The sequence below is a fragment of the Salminus brasiliensis genome, chromosome 22 (genome assembly GCF_030463535.1).
Source record: "Salminus brasiliensis chromosome 22, fSalBra1.hap2, whole genome shotgun sequence".
In the NCBI taxonomy this organism is placed as follows: domain Eukaryota; kingdom Metazoa; phylum Chordata; class Actinopteri; order Characiformes; family Bryconidae; genus Salminus; species Salminus brasiliensis.
In genome coordinates this window covers 17,653,426-17,677,188 of record NC_132899.1, presented here as the reverse complement: position 1 = coordinate 17,677,188, position 23,763 = coordinate 17,653,426, and the positions used below count along the sequence as shown (strand labels likewise).

Below are 23,763 nucleotides of genomic sequence, written 5' to 3'. Positions count from 1 at the left end.
ACTGGGGTCCTCCTGCACAAACAGAGTAGGAGCTGTTATAGTTCAGACCCCAAAGAAAGGCCATGTTTTCAGCTGTATGATCACCAAAACCATATCAGGACGAGGCCTGAGACTGGTGATATCTTGCATACTTTCATTCATCCTTGAGATAAAGGACAGAGGCAACAACCATCCCTTTTAAGGTTATAACAGTTATTACTCCTTAATACTTATAAAGCTCTTAAATGTGGGTCCACACATTAGTTCCTTAGATTTAGAGTGATGGCCAGATAAGTACTAGTATCTATCTATCTTTAGAATGTGTGAGGGTTAATAACAGATGAACAGGCCTGGAGTTCAATGTGTCCTATAAAGTGGTTGAAGAAGCCTAATGGATTACAATACTGCCCCTGATACTGAATCCCAGGCTGAGCAAGCACATCATGCTACCCTTACGATAGTCCTCGGGCAAGACTCCTAATGCTAAAAATGTGCCTGCCTGTGTAGCACGATCTTAATGTAAATAAAAGCGTAAGACAATTTACGCAAGTGTATACAAACAGTCCTGAGGTGGAGTTTTATCAATCCGTGCAAAAATGCTGAAGAATAGAGTAGTGTTGAACTAGTTAGTGTAGCTGAGAGGTGATGTCAGGAACGCAGTGGAGTCATCATCAGGAGCCAGGAGATTTTCCAACCCATGCATTTCTCTCTCTCTGACTCTCGCTCTCTCCGTTTCTCTCCTCCTCTCGCAACCACACATTGTGGATTTCTGCTTCTGCTCTTGTCAGAGTGGAAATAATGAGAGTGGGCCAGACTCGCTGGCAGGCTGAGGAGCAGAGGGAGCTTTTTACCGTGCCTCTGAGTGGGAAACGATACAATAAAATGGATTTCAGTAGGTTTATGACTGAGAGGGCAAATTCCTCATAGATGTGATAGTTGATAAAGTTACGAATCCCACGTCTCTGGTGTGCTTTTGTCTATTTATGTGAATAGGAAATCAAACTATTACAGAACCATTTGAGCTTTCATATTAAGAGTATATTAATGTTCAAGGGGAAATTTTGCCTTGTCTCAAAATTATCTTTTCATTTTGTTTCATTGTCACATTGGGGTAATAAGCCTGCCCAGGCATATCTGTTGTTTTTTATAACGGTCTGCTGCCATTTGGCAAAAATGACAGGCTAACAAGCTTCATTAAGTCATGAGGTCTATGAAGTACTGAAATGTCAATAGAAAATCAATGACTTACTTACTAATCAATAATGATGACCGGGGGAAATTCCCATGACAGAAATCTAGTGTAGTATCCCCTTCCCCATAACTCGTACTCATCAGCGTTCACTGCCCAGCACACAAAAGAGCAGTTCTCCTGGTTCTCCAACAGACCATGTAGATGTTCTTCATCAATCCTCAGCTCTCATATCCATCCCTGTGTGTGAATGCAGGGGTGTACTAGCATCTTATCTCCTGTTTCATACTGTTCTAGAATGTTCTCCCGCATTGACACTGTTCTAGAATGTTCTCCCGCATTGACACTGTTCTAGAATGTTCTCCCGCATTGACACTGTTCTAGAATGTTCTCCCACACTGACACTGTTCTAGAATGTTCTCCCGCATTGACACTGTTCTAGAATGTTCTCCCACATTTACACTGTTCTAGAATGTTCTCCCACACTGACACTGTTCTAGAATGTTCTCCCGCATTTACACTGTTCTAGAATGTTCTTCCACACTGACAATGTTCTAGAATGTTCTTCCACACTGACAATGTTCTAGAATGTTCTTCCACACTGACACTGTTCTAGAATGTCCTTCCACACTGACAATGTTCTAGAATGTTCTCCCACATTTACACTGTTCTAGAATGTTCTTCCACACTGACAATGTTCTAGAATGTTCTCCCACATTGACACTGTTCTAGAATGTTCTCCCACACTGACACTGTTCTAGAATGTTCTCCCACATTTACACTGTTCTAGAATGTTCTCCCACACTGACACTGTTCTAGAATGTTTGCCCACTCTGACAATGTTCTAAAATGTTCTCCCACACTGACAATGTTCTAGAATGTTCTCCCACACTGACAATGTTCTAGAATGTTCTCCCAAATTGACACTGTTCTAAAGTTAGCTGCCCATTTACATTGTTCTAGAATGTTCTTCCACACTGACAATGTTCTAGAATTATCTGCCAGTTCACAATGTTCTAGAATGATCTCCTCTACTCATACTATTCTAGAATGTTCTCCCTCATTCACACTGTTCTAGACTGTTCTCCCACACTGACAATGTTCTAGAATGTTCTCCCACACTGACACTGTTCTAGAATGTTGCTTATCATAGTCTTTTAAGTCAAGACCAGTAAACCAGTGGCTTCTTTGTAAGATATCTGTAAGATGTGGTTATCTTGTGAGAGGATAGGGTTAACTTACCACATTACTTTACAGCGTATACGTTTTAAAGTACAGTAGAATAGAACACTGCATTTACCTTGGTGAAGATAAATGACAGTTTGGTATATCCTGGAGTTTTCCATGCTAGGCTAAAAGCTAACGACTAGCTTTGCCATCATCTGCAACCTCAGAATTCAACTGGACTATCTCAGACTACAGCTAACCACACAACATAAACTCAGGGACTGTGGTGTTTTTGTCTTTACGGCGACATGGCTTAATTGCAGCATTCCAGATGAGGGCTTTCAGCTAGCCAGGCTCTCCACACACTGGTTTATTCTCAATCTTTGAATCAATGTATGCCGCTTTGTAAACCAGCCAATCAGAGCAGAGCCTATTTAATTATTCATGACCCCACCAAAAAAAGAAAAACAGCCCGTTTTATTCTAGGGCCAGATCATAGAGTTAGAAATTGGCGTATAAAAACGCATCTGGGCCTGACCCAAAATCACATCCGATATGTTGAGATCAGAGAACCATTTAAAACTGAAGGAATGCATCATGTAGCATCTTTAAAGCAGCAGTATTGAGAAATGGTATTTCTCGCTCCTGGGCTCCCCCTATAGTTGGAAAGTGTAATTGGCTCTTTCAGCTGCCCTTAAAGGACATGCATTTTTGGAGAGGCTGAAATATATAGAACTATCACTGAAAGTGAAAGAAGAATGTGAACTAAGGCGGTAGAGTAATTTTACACAGTTTAACACAAATATGACTCATTACGCAATTCTTAAGAGCGATATCCTGCCTGCTTCACCAGGATTAAATAGTGCTGTTAACAGCATGCTGAGCCCGGAGTAGCAACAATAGAGATGCTATTCACCTTATTACAGGTCAGTGGAGCATCATAATGACTTTAAAGCAGTTATTTTAAAGTACAATGTTACATAATGTTGCTTTAAGTTCTCAAGCACTTATCCTTATAGTTAAATTGATGATAGCTATACCGTGTGACAACACATTTGACAGATCCAAATGTAATGATGACATTTTAAAGTGAAAAATAACAATGGGGCTCACTTACCAACTCTAAGAGGATTTTTTTTAACCCACTCATGCAGTTTTCAATAAGACTTAACCTTAACTAGAGTTTTCTTATTGGGGATTTGTTCAGTCTTCAAGAACAATGGGATCCATCATTATTAGAATAAATAAATAATCACACTTATATTATGCCTTTCTTATACCCATATTAATAAAGTAGCCTAATGCATTCATTAGAAGGAGTGTCCACAAACCTTTGGACATATTGTGCATCTTCTATGTAGAGATCAGAGAACAATTTAAAATACTGAATAAATCCATTATATGACACCTTCAAGTTCTCAAGTACTGATCCTGGTAGACGAATTGACGACAGCTACACTATATGTCCAAATGTTTGCGGACACCTCTATTCTAATGCATTCTAATGAATGCATTCAGCTACTTTAAGTTGCAGTGTTTTCTGGATTGATGATACTCCATCCAGTACTTTTGAGATGAGTTAAGGAGTTGGAGATAAGGTGGGGTGGTGATCACTCAAAATCCTGACGTCACTGACGCCTTTGTCGCTGGATGCAATCAATTAATCACAGCAATGCTTCAAAATATAGTAGAAAGCCGTCCCTGGACAGTAGAGACATTCACTCCAACACAAGCAGGACCAACTTTTTTTTTAATACCCTTGATTTCAGAAGAAACAATGAATGAGCTGGTGTCCCAATACTTTAGTCCATATAGTTTATGCTACGTGATAGCATATTGCATAATGCAATGAAGGTAAAGTGAATTACACTTTACACTGTGTGTGGTAAATAGTGTGGTGTGCTATATCATTTATATAAGATAGGGAAATGATGCTTACACGTACATGATACATGTATATGATCATATTTATGTATATGATTTCAGGGTTATTATGAACGGATGAAAGTCCGACAGGGGCAATGTCTCTCTCTCTCTCTCTCTCTCTCTCTCTCTCTCTCAGAGCAGCAGTGAAGCGCCTACCTCCGGCCAGATCTGGCTGAAGGGGAGGAGTCCGAGCAGGGCAGTGTAGAGCTAAATGCATGAGGCTGGCCTCCGCTCTCTAAAACAGAGCCATACAAGGTACTGCGCGGGTCCAGAGCAGCTACAGTCGAGCTCAGAGCAGCACAGGGCACCTTTTCTTATCACAGCTCGTCCGCGTCCGCGACTGTTTTCTCATTAACGAGGCGAGCCGCAAGTGCTTCGGACGAGCTACTTTTTCGGTGTCGTTCGTCTGAGGAGTGTTTGTGTGTGTGTGAGACGCACACTGCAGGCAGTTGAAGGAGCTCCGTGTTTGGGTCCTGTCTCTGTCTGTCTCTCTCTCTCTGCTCTCTCTCTCTCTCTGCTCTCTCTCTCTCTCTTTCCTTCTCTCTCTCTCTGACAAAGAAAGTAGGTGAGCGGGGAAATGCGGTGTGTGAGCGGCTGGCTGTGCGCGCTGCTGGGGCTGCTGGTGTGCGGGGTGGAGGAGAGGGCAGAAGCTTGCAGCTGCTCTCCCGTCCATCCTCAACAGGCGTTCTGCAACGCTGATATCGGTAAGTAGTGGCATGGCAGTGAGGGCGAGACGGTGAACAGCCTGTTTACCTCAGAAATGTTCTGCATATTTGTGTAATATTGTGGCTGACAGTGACTGAGTTTGTAGTGTTACTTTAGTGTGGATTACTGGGTGGACTGTGCTTGGTACGTTATTGTGGATGCAGCTGCACATTTGTTACTGTTGGTGATCAATTTAAGCCCTTGTAATAACAGTGCAATTATTATTATTATTATTATTATTTACAACTATAATAATAACCAACTGCATGAATGATAATAATAATAATATAATTATAATACTATGTTACTATACTTTTAGTGTAACAGTTGTTACTGCTCCTGATTCTATTTTTGTTATTGTTATTGTTATTATTATTATTATTATTATCATTGTTATTATTTCTTACAACAACTATAATAATAACTTAATAAATAATTAAAATATATTAACTATGGCTATGTCAAAAAAAAGAATAGTAACTAACAACAGCATTATTATAATCATTATTATTATTATTATTATTATTATTATTAACAGCAACTATAATAATAACTAACTAAATAATAATCATATAATTATAATACACTAAGTTTATTAGTGTTGCTGCTTCTGTTTTTGTTGTATTGGTATTATTATTATTATATTATGTACAACTATAATAATAAATCAATAAATAATGATCATATACTTATAATACTATTTCAGCTGTACTGTACTCTTACCAACTGTTGTTGGCGCTGCTGTTTCTATTTTTTTTTGTAAAAAATAATAATTAATAATAATAATAATTAACAACAGCTTTATTACTATTATTATTATTATTGTCACTATAACAATTTTCGTCTTGTTGTAAGTTGTTTTGATAGCTGAAACAGTCTGGACTGTTTTAACCCACTCAAAACTTTTAACCTGACCTGAAGAAGACTAATACAACAGCAAATCTGCAGCAACAGAGACATAGCCTTATTGTTTTGGTGATTTGCATTAGTCCTGTAATGTATTAGATGTGGTTGCGTGGGATTCATGTGGTATTTGGTTTCAGTGTGGCTCCAGTGTTGTCTGTAGGTCTGTTGACCAGTCTTCACTGACATCATCATTAGGCCTGTGCAGAGACACATCCGTTCCCATATCCTCTCTGCACATCATCTCTCTGAGCCTGCAGATAAAGCAAGCTGACGTTTTGGGGGCCTGAGTAGTGAAGAGTGTACATCTACTGCCTGCAAAATAACTTTCTTGCCTCCTCTATTATAAGCGCTGCTCTTTTTATATCTGTCTATTTATAGCCGACCTACGAAACAAACTCGCACACCAAAGTAGGTCTCAGGGACGTTTTTGTGTTGATCTTGACACATGGAGTGATGGAGTGTCAGTTACTTAGCTACCCTGCTGTTTTGCCAGAGTGTCTGCTGAACAAAATCTCTGTGATAGGTAAAGGTGACTGGTTCATGTCTGTTAGTGTGTGTGCTGTTGTTAAGCAGTGTCAGAGTTGAAGCTGAACAGGATTTAGGCTTGAATGGAAGCCTAAAACCAGAGCCCAAACAGCATGACGCATTCACACCATGCTGCTGGTCTGTTTACTCACACTGATTCACTGTCTTGTTGCAGGCAACCAGTCCATCAGAGGTCAGAAAGAAAATGCATGTTGTTGCAGCCTTGTTTAGAATGTCTCTCTAGTTCCATTTTCCTGAAGCTTAAAGCTTGCAATTAGGGGTTAAAGTGCACCATATGGACAAAAGTATTGAGACACCTGCTCATTCATTGTTTCTTCTGAAATCAAGGGTATTGAAAAAGACTTTATCCTGCTTTTGTTGGAGTAACTGTTTCTACTGTCCAGGGAACTGTAAGGATTTGTAATAGTGAGGTCAGGATGTTGGATAATTGCTGCCCCACCGCATCCCTAACTCATCCCAAAAGTATTGGATGGAGCACCATCATTCCAGAGAACACACATCTGAGGGAACTTACTACCCTTCTAGCCTGTGCCAGGCATTAGGCATGGTGCCAACAGGTTCATTTTTATCTGCTCTAGAGAATCCTATTCTATTGGCCATACTTCTCTAATGGGACTATGACTAAGGGGATCTATGTCAGCAGTGGGTGCTACTAGAAGGCGTGTCCACAAACATTCGGGCATATAGTATATGTGTGTTTGTTACAGTACTGTGACATAGAACAGAAGGGAGAAGGAGGGGATGAAGTTAGGGAGGGAGTGAGAGCTACCGACTGAGGTCCTGACTTGCACGACTCAAGCAACTCCCATCTCCCTTTTTTGTCTCAGATGAATGTTAAAGACCAAGCTCTGAGCTGAAAGGTGGTGCCGCTGCATAGGGCCTGAAAAATTGCAGGAATGCTTTGCGTCCCACTGGGGCTTTCCAACCCTGCTCATGCTTAATTCATTGGGACATTGCTGTCCAGAGACGCCAAGTTAGATATGGCCAGAAGTTGGAACAGGATCCAAGCTTTGCTGCGAGCTGGTAAAATAATACAGGCGAAATGCAGATGGCCGTGCTCTCTCTCTCTCTCTCTCTCTCTCTCTCTCTCTCTGATGGCGTTTTTATAGGGCTCCCGGGATGCAGTTTGATTAGAAACCCCACCCTCTTTCAGAAAGGAAGTGGAACCGTCTTGACATCTGGCTGACAGTTTTAGATGTGGCAGAAAGGAGAGAAAACTATGAGTTGAGTTGAGGACCTTTCGCAAATATGCATGGCATTCCTGGAACAGTGAGAAAAGCACTCTCTTTCTCTCTGGCTGCTCCACCCGCCCTGCCTTGGCTCCCTGGCTCTGAACCAGGTGCTCTTGGATCAGGAGAGAGTTTTTTTTTCCATCTATTTGCGAAAGGTTAACTTCAGTGGCTGTGCTAGAAGGCTCAACGGTTTCATGACTTTAAACAGGGTCGAGCAGACGACAGATTTTATACGAGTATAGGGATCTGCCCTGATTAATGTTGTGTCAACAAAGCAAGTGGGCAATGCAGTCACATGTACCCTCTGAGGTCATCTAGTTTTGTTGCCAATATTCTCCTCAAACTGACCTTAATATTAATGAACCCTGTGGTTTATGGGCGTGCGCACTCTCACAAATCAGTCAGTAGAGTCGTATTAACTTTTCTTTCTCCTTCAAATGAACCCCATTACAACAGTGCTACTCATTCTAATGGAGCCATTTATATACTTCTCAACTGACTGATGGAGCAGCATGCAGGGGAGCCTGGGCAGCGACTGTGCTGTCTTTTTCTAAGGACACTGTACCATGTTGTTGTTCCCCCTTAGTGTTTTTGCAAGATCTGGTGAGATTAGTCACCTGTGACACAGTTCCAAGCCCTGTTGTTACCCAGCTAATGAACCATTGGCATGAAACTGCGCATTTGAGTAGTACTCATTGTACATAGTACATTAACTGACATAAGTACCCAGTTAACACATGCAATAATATGACGGGGAAAATCTTTTTTATAGTATGTGGAGAGAAATGATGGGGTTTTATAGTGCTTACCTGGCACTCTAGGATCACCCTTCACTGTTATTTACGGTAAAAAGGCACATTTGACCTTGCTATTAAAGCCTAAAGTCTAAATCTGAACATTTTTAGCATGTAGCAAAGATTGTATATTCTGAAGCAATAAAATGAAAGCTGCCTGTGCCAAGGTTTGAATACATTGGTCATCAAGTTGTTTGTGTTAAAATCTGCTTGAGCTTGAGTCATACTCTGGCCTCTGCTCGCTTTGGCAAGCAATAGCTAAACTTTGAGAGACTAATCTAGTGTGAGGTGGAAGGTATATCAGACATATGCAGAAAGAGTGACATGAGTGAAGCAATAGAGGGTCAGGGTGAGAAATGGGCGATGTGCAAAAGCAGTTGATTCCCTGTGTAAACTAACTTTGGCAGCGTTTGTTGACTGATGTGTTAGTTACTGAATGTTTGCATTCTGGTTTGCTATTGCAAATGGCATGACCTAATCTGAAGACTATATGCAGTGAAGACAACACCAAAAGCACAACTTTTTGGACCTCCTATTCTCTTGCAGAGAAATAAAATGCTAAAAGCAGGGATTACAGCTGTTTTTGTAGACCTGTGCCAGACACCTGGTCTTGCTAGGCAGTGGAAGAAGAGTAAGTAGCAATGAAGCAGACAGCTATTACTTGGAAATTATTTAAAATAATGGGAGCCATGTTAGTAGGATTGGGAGATGCAATGCTAGGAGACAGGCTGCACAATAAATAACATCGCAATAGACCTTCCTTTTTTTGGGAATAGTCAGCACTTTAAGAGCAGTGATCTAGCACAGGAGGTTTAGACAAGGCATTCAACTAGTATAGCTAAAAGGACACTTGCTTCAAATCCTTATTATGTTGGAGTTCCAAGAGAGTGCAACTGGCTTGTGGAACAGGATGAATAGGTGTAGTAGGCAAAAACAAAAACGCATAGCAATAGCATTTTTTATGAGCATTTAAATGTAGCCCTACTGTAACAACACAAACACACTAAACACACTATACACAGATCGACCATAACATTCGTATCACTGGTAGGTAAAGTGAAAACCATTGATTATCTTCATCTACAGTTCTAATCTGTAAAGGGATGATCTACATTAGGCAACAAATGAACAGTAAATTCTTAAAGGTGATGATGTGTTAAAAGCAGGGAAACTGAGCAAGGATCTAAGCCACTTTGACCAGGGCCAAATTGTGATCTTTGAAAGGACAACTGGTGAACCAATGACAGGGTCATGAGTGCCTAAGCCTCTTGAAGTGATCCAAGGAGGCCCCACCTCACAACTGACAGGACTTAAAGGATGTCCTGCCAGAGTAAAATCGGTGTTAGACGGCACTACTCAGGTACTAATGTTATGGCCCATTTATCTGTATTGCTGACCTCTTCATGGGAAGTGTCCTTTTGTTGAGATCACCAGTACTTCGAGAACACAGACGTACCTCATGTATCATTACAGAGACTGCATAAGTACTTACGTAGTCCTGTTTAGCTTTGTTTAGTCCAGTGCATGTTGTGAAATACTGAATACTAAGAAGACATTTGTACTGAGATTTTAATAGTGTTTTAAAATGTGCTGGTTCACTGGTTGTATTTTGCTCATTCCAACTTGGATGACCTAAAAAATAAATATTGTGACATTTCTTGAAGTATTGCAATTATTTAATGATGCCATCTCGCCCGCCAACACTCATTCTAGTCCCCATGTGAATTCACAACTTGGACACAGAAACCTAGAAATGCAGAGAGGTGCGTTCCAATTTTACATGGGTTTGGTCTGACGTGGGATCTCCAGAGACATTCACAAGACGCTGTGACTTCAGCAGATAGATGAAACCTGCATATTTTCTTCCCATTTGGCAAACGCCATGCCATTTGCAGTCCTCCTGTTCTTACAGTTAACATGTTGTTACAAGTCTTGTGATGCATAAAGAACATCAAGAACAAATCCTGCCATTTTCTCAGTGTAGTGTAGGCAAGGCTGGGAAATGGATGACATCCTAGACTTTGTCAACAAAACTTCAGTCATCTGAGTGTCTTTCCACATCCTCTCTATCCCCCTGTCCTTGTTTGTGCACCCAAGCTGGGACATGGGCAGTCTCCAACCATCGGTTGTCCAGTCTAGTCATTTTCCATGGCGGTTAACCCCAGGCCCTTAGGAACTTGGCTGTCTAACCAACAGCCCTTTTATTCAAGAGACACAGTGACAATCCAGATGAAGCAGTCTAGCTGCCTTCTCACTGTGAGTCAGACTAGGTCTCTTGAGTCTAATCAAACATAATTAAACAATTTAGCAGATCTGTCAGACCGTTCACTTTTCTGGAAAATGGGTACAGAAACATTTAAAACATGAATTCTAACATTTCACTTCTTCTTCTTGTTGAAGGCGAATGACAGATTGAACAATAGGTATGGAACTCAATCAACAATGCAAGTGATTCATAGTTTCATAGAGACTGTCTGAGTTCTCTGACTGAGGAACAAAGCCTGAAAGATTTTGCAGAACCACTTAGAAGACAACAAAGCAATAGCAGTGACAAACAGTATTAGCCAAAGGAAATGTTACTTCAGGGGTCTTACAACAGAAGTCAATCAGTTACAGGAAGACATACTTGTTATGGTGTTTGTTTTGTTATCCGGTGTTGATCAGAAGAGGATAGGTTCCCCTTTTGAGTCTGGGTTCCTCTTAAAGATTTTCCTCTTGCTTTGAGGGAGTTTTTGTATTACACAGAACCTTAACCCCCCAAAAAAACAGACTTGTACAGTAAACGTATGCTCTGTGTTTGGTTTTTGTACCGAAGGGTTTAAGCACAAGTTAATGAGGATCTGTGGGTCAATAAATGATCCAGCCACAAGCAAGGCCTCTGTTGCTGTGACTGGCAAGAAGCCTACAGGAATGCACACTGTGAAGAGGGCAAGTACACAGGGTTGGACAGATTGAATTACTGTGCTGTATTTTCGCAGGAGTACTTGGGTTCATAAACCCAACAAGACAAAGCCTGTTGTAGTGCTGTCAAAAGTATCGATATATCGATACTGAACAATACCAATACACATTTTGTACAGTATTAATACTATCCATTCTGTATCCAAGACTGTATATCAGAAAGAACAAAAATAATTAATGTAGGAATCTTGTTATACAGTAAAATAATATATGGGGTTATTCAAGGAATTCTTGAATGTTTCTTCTCTTTGATGAACACTTCGTTTCTACATTGATGCTTTTTTGAACCCTCAATTTCCCTGTCACGCAGTAATGCCAACCATGTCGAACCAATGTGGAATCCAACCAACCACATTTTTTAAACTGCCACTAATGCAACATCATTGTACAGCTGAACATGCTTGGAGGAGAATGCTTATTAGGCTCTGTTGGACTTCTGACCATGGAGGAATGTGATATCACTGGGGTGGAATCTCGCTGATAAAAGGCCCAACACTTAGACAGTTGCGCCACTCGAACGCCCATATCTTTAAACTCTGCATGACCCTGGCGGCCACTGGAGATCTCCTTTATTGTGGTATTAAATTGTATAAATGGCAATACTTTTCAAAGTTGGAAAGATTAGACAACACTAGCCTGCAGAGGTAAAGATGGTCAGATTTATCTATTTAACTTTAACCAATCATTGCTGCTATGGTGTTATTTGTTTTGAATTGTCACTTTGCTGGGGTTTTGTATGTAGTATAGTAGTCAATGGATATTGCTGCATCCGCTGTAGGTCTTTGTGCGAATTAGCTTTGATCCGAGCTAAGCCATATGCAGTGAAGTCAGTGGCCACGGTGCCGATACATTAGTGGTTTCATTTGCATGCGCAGCAGTAGCCAGCTGACCTTTTTTGCTATCCTTTGATTTTAGGAAAGTCCACGGGTGCTGTCAGTAAAGGTAGGAGTGGGTAGCGAGGTTTGGGCTCAGAATCGGTCATGATTGCTAAAAGCTGTGCAGTGAAACGGAACCTCAGGATGTGGCGAGCACTCGTGGTGGGTATGTTTTCATGGAAACTATGACACTCTGATTATGATATGTGCATATGTAAGAGAGTGTGTAAGTCATGGGCTGAGGGAGCGGGCATTGTGGGTTATGCACGATTATCGGGGAGCAGGAATGTGGGTCAGTCAGAAAAAAATAGGCAAAGAGCTGAAGATGTGAGAATAGAACTGGAGCTCGTCCGTTGTAGAGGCCGCCTTTACAGTGACACAGGATGGTTCCTGTGAGCCATTTTTAATTTGTTCCTAAAGGGGTCGCTTGGATGAAATCCCCCCCTTACAGTGTAAAGCTGGAAGGATTTAAGAGGGTTTAGAAGGCAGTTGGTCAAATTCTTATTGGAAGGATGTCAATAAGCAGCCAGACATACCATTTAGAGAGCATTTGGCTGGATTTTGAAATGCATTACTGCCAAATTACTCTAGTACTGAGAAAGTATGACTTCACTGTGAATCCTGAATACCTACTTATAAATAAGTTTGTCTTACTTTATTCCTGAAACCAGGTTCTGTTTTGTTTATTTTTTAAGGGGAACTTTTAGCAAAAACACCACAGAGAGCTGAGAGCAGCTGAATCAGCTGACTGTATGGCTTTGATTAGGACCATGAGTAATGCAGAGTGTTGTGCAAAGGCCACATGGCAAATTACCTAGAAAAGCACCTAATCTTAGTAGCAGTAAGCTGATGGAAACTTAAGAACCCCCATTCTTTCCTAAACAGAGTGGACTATTTATTTAACACATTTTTTATGTTTTATTTCAAGCCATCAGCTTTTGAGAAATTTCAGTTAACTAGTTTCCAGGTTTTAGAAAGTCAAACAGAGCAACATGCCTCAAGTGATTATTTGTACTGTGATCAATTCTTTCTAAAAGGCTTCCCATGTATTGAAATACACTGTAAATACACTGTATTTATTGGTGCAGTGTTAGAGATAAAACATTTAAATGAACTAAAGCAGTCCAGTTACTGTTCAACTATCAATGTGTAATGATTTCTTTTTTGGGCACCCACCCCGTTACTATCCCACCTTTGGTCCAGAGCGTACAGTGGAACCACTAACATGACATTTGCTGTTTGGCCCAGTGAAGACAAAAAAGGGAGCATGAAAAACATAAGAGCTAATATTAAAACTACATACATTCATACGATAAAACTGCTGTGTTAGCTAGTGCCACACTGGGCAAATCAAACTGCAGTCAGCACCAAAGCAAAACAGAACAAAACCACACTTCCCTACATGAAATGTAAAAAGTACATAGCTAGAAAAATAAGCAGCCAACAACTCTAAACTTCCTTGGCCAATAATAACAAACCTAGCCGAGGGAACCTCAGCCTAGGAAACTAAACAGATACCTGGTATGAAATACATAGGTGTGCCTCTTACCTGTTTGAAACCTTAGTAGGCTTAAACGGTCAAGCCTCTCCTGTAATACGAGTTGGAGTATGGCTAACGTTACCAAACATAAGCACACCCCCAACACAAGAAACACACATTTCCTGTAAAACCAACTTGGGAGCACACTGGTAAAGTACCTTTACTAAAGCACACCAACAACAGAGGTCATCTCTTAGAACACAGTTAAACAAAGTAAAACTGCCAGCCTAAAATAACATAAGAATAACATAAGAAACTGAAAAATACAGCATACAATAACAGTCCTCTTCAACTCTCCTGCCTTTAAAAGGTAGGCTCCTCTTCAATTGCTCCTGCCAGGACTCTCATTGATCAGCTGATTCCCACCTGATGGGAGGTAGTTAGCAGGTATACATGTGGAGGGAAATGCACTGGGTATTGGATCAGTGGCATCTCTAGTGGCTTAAGGACAATGGCAACATGTGTCATACTGCGTGTCCTGAAGGGGCTTCTGTGCAACCAGACTGGTGGTACATATGTGATGTGAGGGGAAAGATGCTCTTACATTAAGAATTGGGAAAATGAGCAAACTGAGCAGGAACAGTGCAATAGAATGGTGAAAGACACACAGGCAAGATATTAAGCAATGGATCTCTCAATAATTGACAATGATTGCAGAATGTCAGACAGCATCTACTGCTCCGGTTTTGCTGACCTGAGATTAGTGTTTAAAAGAAGCACTTCACTTAACTTGAGCATCAAAAAAGTAGGCCATCCTTCTCAGTCTACTCAAACAGGATGGAACACACAGCTAACATGACATCACACAGTGTGACTGTGTGTGTATGTGCTATTTCTGTCTACATTTGGTTTATCCTTTTCTTTTTTTACCCTCTGACATCCAGTCCAGCCGTTTCTGCTGAAATTAGCCATACCCATTGAAACCAATATGTCATCGCTACTCGTACACCTTCTCTGTCACGGTGCTAATAGCTGCTAATGTTTGGATCTGTTGGTTCACACACAACACAGTTGTTCACTCTTCAGTCAGTTCATGGGAACTGCTTTAATAACGGAATGATTCATTGATGCAGAAAACAACTGATACTAAGCTTTAATTAGGTAGGATTTTCCTGTGTGTAACGTGTACTGCTAGCACCTCAGCATGCAGCGTAGCCCAGGTCCCCAGACAGAGGAAGCTTTGACATAAGCAGAAAAGCATGCAACTTGGAGGGGACTATTGTTAACTTTAAAGAGCAACGAACCCTTCATATTTGTGTCTTTTCCAACCTATAAAGTGAACCCATGGGTGTGGAATGATGGCTGCTACCCCAGCATAGTGTGTGTGTGTGTTCATGAGTGTGCATGCTTGTGTGTGTGTGTGTGTGTGTGTGAGTGAGCTTTCCTTCCATTGGTTATTTTATGTCCCTGCATGCTATATCCCTGGCCTCATATTTTCCATGGTGAGCAAATGCCCTTAAAAACAGCAGCTGTTGCACACCATAACACCAGAGAGTCTTTTTTGTCCCCTTCTTTTCTCTCCATCCGTCTTCCGCCTCTTTATTTACTCTCGTTGTCAGCTCACTTGTCTTTTTCACTTCTCAACTCACCTTTATCGCCTCCGTCTGTTTATGTGGCGTAGCCTGCTCTAGAATTAAACCCTGTCGATATGCCCCAGCCGTCTGTGCTCCATCTCTCTGTTTCTCTCAGTTTTGACTTTAGTATCTTGACAAAAGTGCTCCCAAATGTACCTCTATTAAAACAAGCTGTCCTGCCAAAACCCATGGCAGATCCTGCAGCTGGCAGCAGGCGATGCTGAGGAGGAGACAGCAGCGGTTGGGCCAGGGATCAGTCAGTTGGTTAATGAATCAGGGCCTCAGAGCCTTATTTGCTGGCCTTATGTGTTTTGGTAATATCTTTGTTAGAAGTCAGGTGACGAGAGGAGAATAGTGGAGGTCTGTGATTTGAACGAACAGGCATTGTGGCTTTGGTTCGGTGATAGCAGTTTACGCTAATGATGGCCTGCTTGAGAAGCTGTTTTGGTTCATTTGCGTCTGCAGGTGGTTAACTATGTCCGGTAGTGAAAATCAAATGCTATGCAGTAAAATCCTTTGTTGCTTTGGTGTGTTGTTTTATGACCTGTTGTCCCAGAGTCGAGATTCCACCAATAAGGCAGCTTAACCCCAGGATTGTTCATGTGCAAATTGAGTAGTTAATAATATTGTTTAAACATCCATGTACAAGATCATTGGACATTTATTTGACCAGCAGTTTTGCTCTGATTCTGGGCCTGAGAGAAGCTTGTGAATCTCACTTTCTGCTTCTTTTGGCTACTGCAGTTCCTTCACTTCAAATATATGTCTGCATATTTGCCTTTTCTCTCCTTTGGGCTCAGTATTTACATGTGGAATAGGCCTATACAGTGGATGTGTTATTTTGGGGGATTAATGAAAGCAAGGCCGCTGACTTCCAGTATATATCTGGATTCTTGGTAAATATTTTCACCAGTTACTTCAAATGCTTCATCTAAATTTCACTTTAAGTTTGCCCAGACGAGTTCAGCCATGAGGACAGCATTAGCTCGTAATTGTTTCCATGTTTGTTTACTTTTCAAATGTGCAGAAGCCTGAGAAGCAAGCAGGGCTCGATTCACAGTTTTTCATGCAGTGATAATACTGATATATTTCTTTTGCTGCTGCCTCTGCCTTTTTTTATTTCTGGTCTAAATAGTCTGCTCTCTTGAAAGTTATTTTGGGCCATGTTGCTCATCAAGCCTACTGAAATAAAGTAATGATAGTCCACCAGCTGTCCACCATTTACACAATTGGATCGGAGTTGGTTTTTGAGGAAATTTGGTTGTGGCTGAGACAAACTAGCAGAGATCAGCCACATTTGAAAGCATATGGCACTGTTATGACACAAACCATATCCCTTCTTTCAGATTTGAACCCTGAGCTGCTTGCTTAGTTCCGATCACACCAGGTTTAAATGTACTGCAGTACCAAAACGCTAAGCCTCATTTACATCTGTTAAAGCAGGCTTTGTCAGTGTTTTCAGATTGGATAAATAAATGATCGGCAAATGTTTGACTCCTTCACCGCATGCAGATTTGAACAGGGTGGGTGTGTGTGTGTGGGGGTGTGTGCGTAAATGCGTGCCAGTGTCAGGTTGCATCATTGTTTATTCTTGCGCAAGTAGAGTGCTATCATCAGTGTGGCTTGCAGGGTTACTGACACAGTTAGCTGAGTCCGGCCTGAGAACCAGCCGCATTTGCTTTGCTTAGCTGTTATGCTATTCTACATTACCTCTGCAGAAAGTGTGTGTGTGTGTTTGGGGGGGGGGGGGGGGGGGGGGGTGAGAGCAGGCCTTTTGAAACTATTAAGGAAAATAAGGAAAATAAGGAGGGGGGGTGGTATAAAAAGTGAGAGAATGAATGAGTCAGCGGAAGGTTGCCATGTGTCAGCTCCTTGTGCGCAGGCGTTTCTCCCACATGTTGGCTGACCTGACAAAGAGAGCTTAAGACAGTCGGGCAGCTGCAAATGCTCAGCTTGCAGGAAATGGGACTTTGGATGGGGGGCATGACTCTCTTTATGTGAGAGAGAGACCACTCACTGTTGCTCAGGCAAGGCCACTGAGAGATAGCAAAGCCCTTACAAAAGGAGCTATGGTATTCTGTGTTTATCTGCCAGTGACCTGCATTTAACCTGTTAAACCTTGTGGCATGTTTGGAAGACACAATCAATTAAAGGCTCGTCAGATGTAGTAAGTAAACACTGGTAAATTTCAGAATGTACGATTCACGGCCAATTCTGAAATCACTGTCATAGCCTTTAAATATATTCACATATCCATTTATGTTAAGGTTATAAGGAATATTTCAGCCTGGGCTGCTTTTGAATAAGGCACATTAAGAGGACAGCCAATGGGATCAGAGATTGCTTACATATACTTTAGTCTTTAAGGTACAGCAACACAAAAAGCCTCTTTTTGGGTATTTGAAGATGTTGAAAAAGGGTCATGTAAAATTATTTCTAACACCAAAAAGGTGCTACAGAGTGTTCTTGGAGTGATGCTGTAGAAGAACCATTTTTGGTTCCACAAAGAACCATGGTTTTAAGAGAGAGGTATATTTGAAGAACCATTAAAGAAGTCACTGTAAAGGTTCTTTACCTGTGTAATGGTCCTTCACCCTCACAGCTCCTTTATGGAAATGGTTCTTTATGGAACCAAAAAAGGTTCCTCTAAGACATCGCTCAAAGCAACACATATTTGGGGAAAGTAAATGTGGTGTATGGCTCTTAATGAGTGTAACCCCTCTCTCTGCTTGTTAAAGTAATCAGGGCCAAGGTGGTAGGAGGAAAAGAAGTGAATGCTGGTAATGATATTTATGGCAACCCTATCAAGAGGATCCAGTATGACATCAAACAGATCAAGGTGAGGAGGGAGGAGTGTGAGTTTTCTGTTCGTGTAATTTATTTTATTCCTGAATGGAGTTTTGATATGTTAGTAAAAAAAACTGCAGCTCATAAATACACACCTTTTCTCTTAGATGTTCAAAGGACCAGATCGTCACATTGATGTGATCTTTACCGCCCCTTCATCTGCTGTGTGCGGGGTAACTTTGGACACCAACGGAAAGAAGGAGTATCTCATCTCAGGTAAATGGTAGGACTTTAGTGACGGGTCTGAGGTTCTGCGAAGGCTAATGTGTCACAACCACAAACCACCATTTACTTTATGTTCCAAAGCTATCACCCATTGCTGGAGTTTAAGAGAGCAGCGTTCAGCTGAGTGATACACAGTATTAGATACGATATTTAAAGTTGAATGCTCTCAAGAGTTCTCCAGAGTTGCTGATCAGACAGCAAAGAAAATAAAAGGTCACGAAAGGATGAACACAGACGTCTTCTGGTTTCTCCATCGCGTACTGATTCAGCATAGCCCAAATTACAGACTGGACGAGGCAGAGGGCTGTGCAGGGTAGCAATTGCCTTTAAAGCTGAAGTTTTAGGGGAGGAGGGGGGGTAGCATAATGAGGGAAGTCTGAGCTTGTAACTGCTGAGGTTGTGATTTCAAAGCACACATTCCATTCTCCACAAAGAAGACACTCGCTAGATCTCCTACTCTGCAACTAGAGCAAATCAGAGAAGAAAACTCAATAGAAAACGTTAAAAAGTTAAGTGGGGTTTTAAGTGTGTTTTGACTGCTTTTTCCTTCTCTGTCTGTCAAGTTCAATACAATACTGTTTCTTTCCATTTTCCTCAACTGTCTCCTAGACTTTGGCATGTTTTTCACTGAGTCAGAGCTTTGCCTTGACCTCCAGTACTCTATGAAGCCATAATAGTAAAACTAGCTGCCCCTGAAAGGGTACAGTTTGATCCTAAACTAAACAAAGTTTTGGCCTTGCCGAGTGCTCTCAATGACACGTGTTCTATCTAGTTTCACAGCAGTGACTGTTGTGTCTACGTGTTGTTTTGTCTGACACATGTTCTCCAGGCAAGGCAGACGGCAGTGGACAAATGCACGTGACTCTGTGTGATCTCAATATGTCCTGGGAGTCCATGAGTGCCACCCAGAAGAAGAGCCTGAGCCAGCGCTACCAGATGGGCTGCGACTGCAAGGTGATAACAATAACAAAGAAGTTCCATCAGATTGATTTCTCTCTCATCTTGATTCTAAGGGCCCAATTTAGGGATTTTTAGGCGAGCCGCTCAGCCGGGCATTAGGGCGTGTCAGTGTCTTTGCCATCGCAACGGCGGGTAAAAGTACGCCCTGCAATGCAACAATAGGCATGTGCTAAGTCGCTTAATTATTCATGGGTGTGTTTGGGGTGTAACGTGCAATAAACCAATCAGCGTGTCACTTGCCATTCCCTTTAAGAGCCAGGTGCGGTCTGACTTTGGCGGATTGCTACTTCAATGGCACAAAGCGGTGGGGTGCACGCCTGTGTTGACAATTCTCTGCCAAGATAACACTTACGTCTGCCTAGGTTGTTTTCAGTCAGTGGCGGGCCTGTGTTTTCCATTGCCAAGATAGCAATACGCCAGAAATTTACCTGAGCACACATTAATGTCGAGACCACCACGCCCATCGGCATAGATGTATTAGCAAGCACCCCTGCTATTTAAACAATGCAGGCGGAAAGTGTGAAAATAGACTGTTGGCGGGGTGTAAGTTAGCAATGGGCATCACAACGCACCTTGCACAGGGTGTATAATAGGACCCTAAGTAATGGTATCAAATATAACTCCCATTATCTATAGTAATGTGTTTTGTAATCACTCTAGGATTAGGTTTACAAGGTCAGAAATCCTTCACTAAAGATCCTATCATGAAAAAATGAATTGTTAAAGTTTCACAACTTACCAACTTACCATCGACTCTCCAGTTCACACAGCCGATAGGTGGAAACTAAGCAGCAACTGAACCGCTTATATGATTCCACTGTGGTTTTGACGACACAGTGATGCTGAGGTGATAAGGAGTGTTGTTACTGCAGACAGTTTGAGTTATTGGAGCAGAATATGGGGGAAAATATTCATCTTTGAGCTGTTTCTGGCTGTCGGGAAGCAGATGTATCATTGCACCTTCCAAAAGATCCAGACATGTGAAATGAGTCATTGAATTACTGATCGTCCCTGATGACTTCAGCCTGAAAGTAACAGTTTGTTCTGTACACTTCAGCTCAGAGTGCGCTTTAAAGTAGGCACAATTCATTCTCCCACAGGGAACTTAAATAAATCAGCCTGTTCAATTCTGAAGGATAAAGACTGGATGGCAAACATTAATGCTAAAATGAGTTAGGATGATCTTGGTACCTAATGTGTAAAAATACAGAATATGTAGAACATAGACCCTTTAATGAGCAGAAGGAAATTCTAGTAGTGCTATTACAGAGTGTACAGAGTTTAACAGTCATATTATCGTTGCAACCAGATTACCCGCTGTGCGGCCTTCCCATGTGAGGTCAGCACCCCGGAGGAGTGCTTGTGGACAGACTGGGTGACAGAGAAGATCATCCATGGACGCCAGTCTGACCACTACGCCTGCATCAAGAGAGGAGATGGTTCATGTGCCTGGTATCGTGGAAGTGCTCCACCCAAGAAAGAGTTCCTGGACAGCGAGGACCCGTAATCCAGCTCCATACCTCTCTCCACTATCTGACATTCTTTAAAATCCCATATACTAAAGATCCGACATAAGGCAGAACAAACGAAAAAGAGATCACTGCACCCAATTAAAATGCTAAAGTATAGATTAGCTTACAGTCTTCATTAGATAACGAAACTAGTGGACTAGATAACATGAACTAGTGGCAACTGGTCAAATGCTGATGTGGTTTCTTCTCCCAAGGCTTGAACTCAAAATCCTCCAACCATTATATGACGGACAATCCTGATTTGTGAGCACTTTCTGCCCCTGACAGCGCTTAATCTTTCTTTCCTTAAACAGCTGAAATGGCCTATCAGTCTCACAAAGCTCGTTTCACATCTTGAATTATTGAAAGTCTTTGTCCAAACCCCAAATATAGAGACAGCTAAAATATTACTCTTGCTTAGTGTAGTTTCCCAAAGCAATGCCAGCAATTGGTCCAGTCAGATAAATGGTGAGGCAGGACTTCCCAGATAGTTCAAAGATGAACTGAGACCAAACGAAGAGCGAGAAAACAGGCAGATGCATGGGGTTTTAGGAAAAGGAAAATTAGAGACCAAAGTCGGTGTCACTCCGCATTGATTTATGTGGGACAAAGCTTCAGTTTGCTGCTGACCAAATTCCAGAATGTGTAACTCTAGTACATGGGTACAAGTTTGTTTTTCTTTTTTTTTTTCTTTCTCCACAGAAGTGGATCCTCTTTGCTTTTAATAACAAAAACCTGAGGGACCTTTAAGCCCCTGGTAGGAAAAAGAAGGAACAATAAGGCAGTACCTTAACAACACTTAAACACTTTTTGGCAGGATACTTTTAGTTCCTTCCTAATTTGGAATATGGTATTGTGTAATGGAAAGGGAGTCTGCTTGCCTTGTGTCCTCGTTTCCTTTTCAAGTGCTTCTACTAACTGATTCTGTCCCTGCCTCTATACTCCTTTAACCCTTTATCTCCCTAAACTACATGTATACATTTGTCTGCTGTTTATTTTATTATTTTTTTGGTCGTTTTTGTTTCGGGTTTCTTTTTTTATGTTAGATATCTGCCTTTTGAAAAGTCATTTCTCTGAAATCAGTCTTCATCCTGATTGAACTTTGCACTTTTTTGTGGGAATCGCTACAGGAGGATTGAATCCTCTTATCAGGATTTGTAACTCTTCTCTTCTCCCTTCTTTCACGAGAACGTCATTGAATGCCTTTATGCTTATCTAGCAGCTGTTTTTGTGACGTCGTTCCTATAGGGCTTAGGTTAGTGAGACAGAGATCTCAGTTACAGATGCTTGACAGGAAAAGTCTCCAGTCTCGTGTTGTAGCGTGCTATTATCACCTTCTCTGCATATTGTTTGATAGTTGACGTGCCACAAGAACATGTTTCATGGGACTCCAAGAGGAAGGCCTACGTAAGACTTTAGTTGCCATGGTAATGGGAAGACACCCCCACCCCCCCAGCTTTACTCTACAGTTACAATGCTGATTGGATTAACAAGCGAAAGGCACACAGTTCTATAGCTTTCATAGATTCTTCTGCTTTGGGAGAGAGAGGAGAGAAAGAGAGAGAGAGAGAAAACAAAGACAGGTTTCTTCCCTCTGTGAGGTCGATAAACTCTGTTTATTGGCAGTCTGGGAGGAAAGCATGGTGAATTATGTTGTTGCAACTGTCCCCTGATTGGGCACTGCCAAGTCATGTGACTGATGGAGAGAAAGGTGTGAGGGTAGTAGTTGCTAGGCATTTTGTCAGGGTGGACCATGGTGCCACAATGCGGTCAGATTGAGAGAGGGAGGGAGGGGAGGAAAGAAGGAGACAGAGAGAGGGGACCACTGTGGAATGGAGGAAAACAAACACTTTGGTGGGTTGGGGACAGTTAATAAAGGTGGATTTCAATATTCCTGCAATTTAACAAACGCTGTTATGTGTACGGGGCAATTCGTTTTAAAGGTACTTTTAAAGCTGTACAAAATCAATACAGTGACGTATACCAAACAGAAAGCTGCATCAACATGAGTATTACTCAGAACTGATGGCTTTTCTGTGTTGGCCTAACCAGCTGACTTTGTGGCTGACGCAGAGTTGAAGAAAATGTGTATTGAGCTGTCTGACCAGCTTACAGTATTCAGAGGCGTGCTTTAAATTAAAACCTTTCTCTGTAATCTTCTTACCTTTTGAAAACTCGCCATAAACAAGCGCATAAATCGACGAGGGTAACGTTGGCAATATTTAATATGCATCCTGCTATATCTACTTAACTGCTTTGTATTAAATGTAATGGAATATAAATGGCATAATTTAAATGTTTGTTGTTGCCATGTTTCTACATTTTTACTGTGTCATTACCTTTGGTTTATATGGTGTGTTATTTTTACCAGTCTTTTGTCTTTCTCTTGAAGATTTGCTGAAAGTACAGAAATTTGAGAGCTCTTGTGTGTGTGTGAACCACATGAGAGAGCAGCGGTATGATGAGAACCAGACTATGCATGTCTTTGATGCTTTTATGTGTAATTCTTATGTGGATGTTCACTCGATGGGCAAATATACAGTATTATCAAATAAAAGAAAAGTTAAAGAACATAGAGTCTGTCTGTTACGTTGCTACAGTTTGGTGTTCCATTTAGCACGTGGAAGTCCTTCCCGAAGCGCACGTTTAATGACGTGAACTTTGCTGATCCCTGCATGTTGGATTTATTACAGGTAGTAAACAGCCCAGAACTGCATGCACATGAGGACTGCAGCTTCCTCTTACTGAGACAACACAAACACATCACATTCCCACCCTGAAGACTGTTACTCAGTCCATTATTACAGATTAGACACTTCCCTCTTG

The 23,763-nt window shown here is 41.5% G+C and overlaps 1 protein-coding gene across 1 annotated transcript; it reads left to right on the top strand.

Annotated features, from left to right (window-relative positions):
- The first annotated feature begins 4,435 nt into the window (after positions 1 to 4,435).
- timp2a (TIMP metallopeptidase inhibitor 2a) lies at positions 4,436 to 23,508 on the top strand. Its single transcript, XM_072666688.1, has 5 exons — positions 4,436 to 4,965; positions 18,133 to 18,233; positions 18,349 to 18,457; positions 19,296 to 19,420; positions 20,736 to 23,508. The coding sequence occupies exons 1-5, from the start codon at positions 4,839 to 4,841 to the stop codon at positions 20,931 to 20,933; spliced, it is 660 nt and encodes a 219-aa protein (XP_072522789.1). The 5' UTR covers positions 4,436 to 4,838; the 3' UTR covers positions 20,934 to 23,508.
- The last annotated feature ends 255 nt before the right edge of the window (positions 23,509 to 23,763 follow it).

What these genes read in the sequence shown, in the direction of transcription:
- timp2a (XM_072666688.1), top strand. Translation starts at nt 4,839, where the DNA reads ATGCGGTGTGTGAGCGGCTGGCTGTGCGCGCTGCTGGGGCTGCTGGTG. An exon ending in GTTCTGCAACGCTGATATCG is followed by an intron (nt 4,966 to 18,132) that starts GTAAGTAGTGGC and finishes TGCTTGTTAAAG; the next exon opens with TAATCAGGGCCAAGGTGGTA. An exon ending in AGATGGGCTGCGACTGCAAG is followed by an intron (nt 19,421 to 20,735) that starts GTGATAACAATA and finishes CGTTGCAACCAG; the next exon opens with ATTACCCGCTGTGCGGCCTT.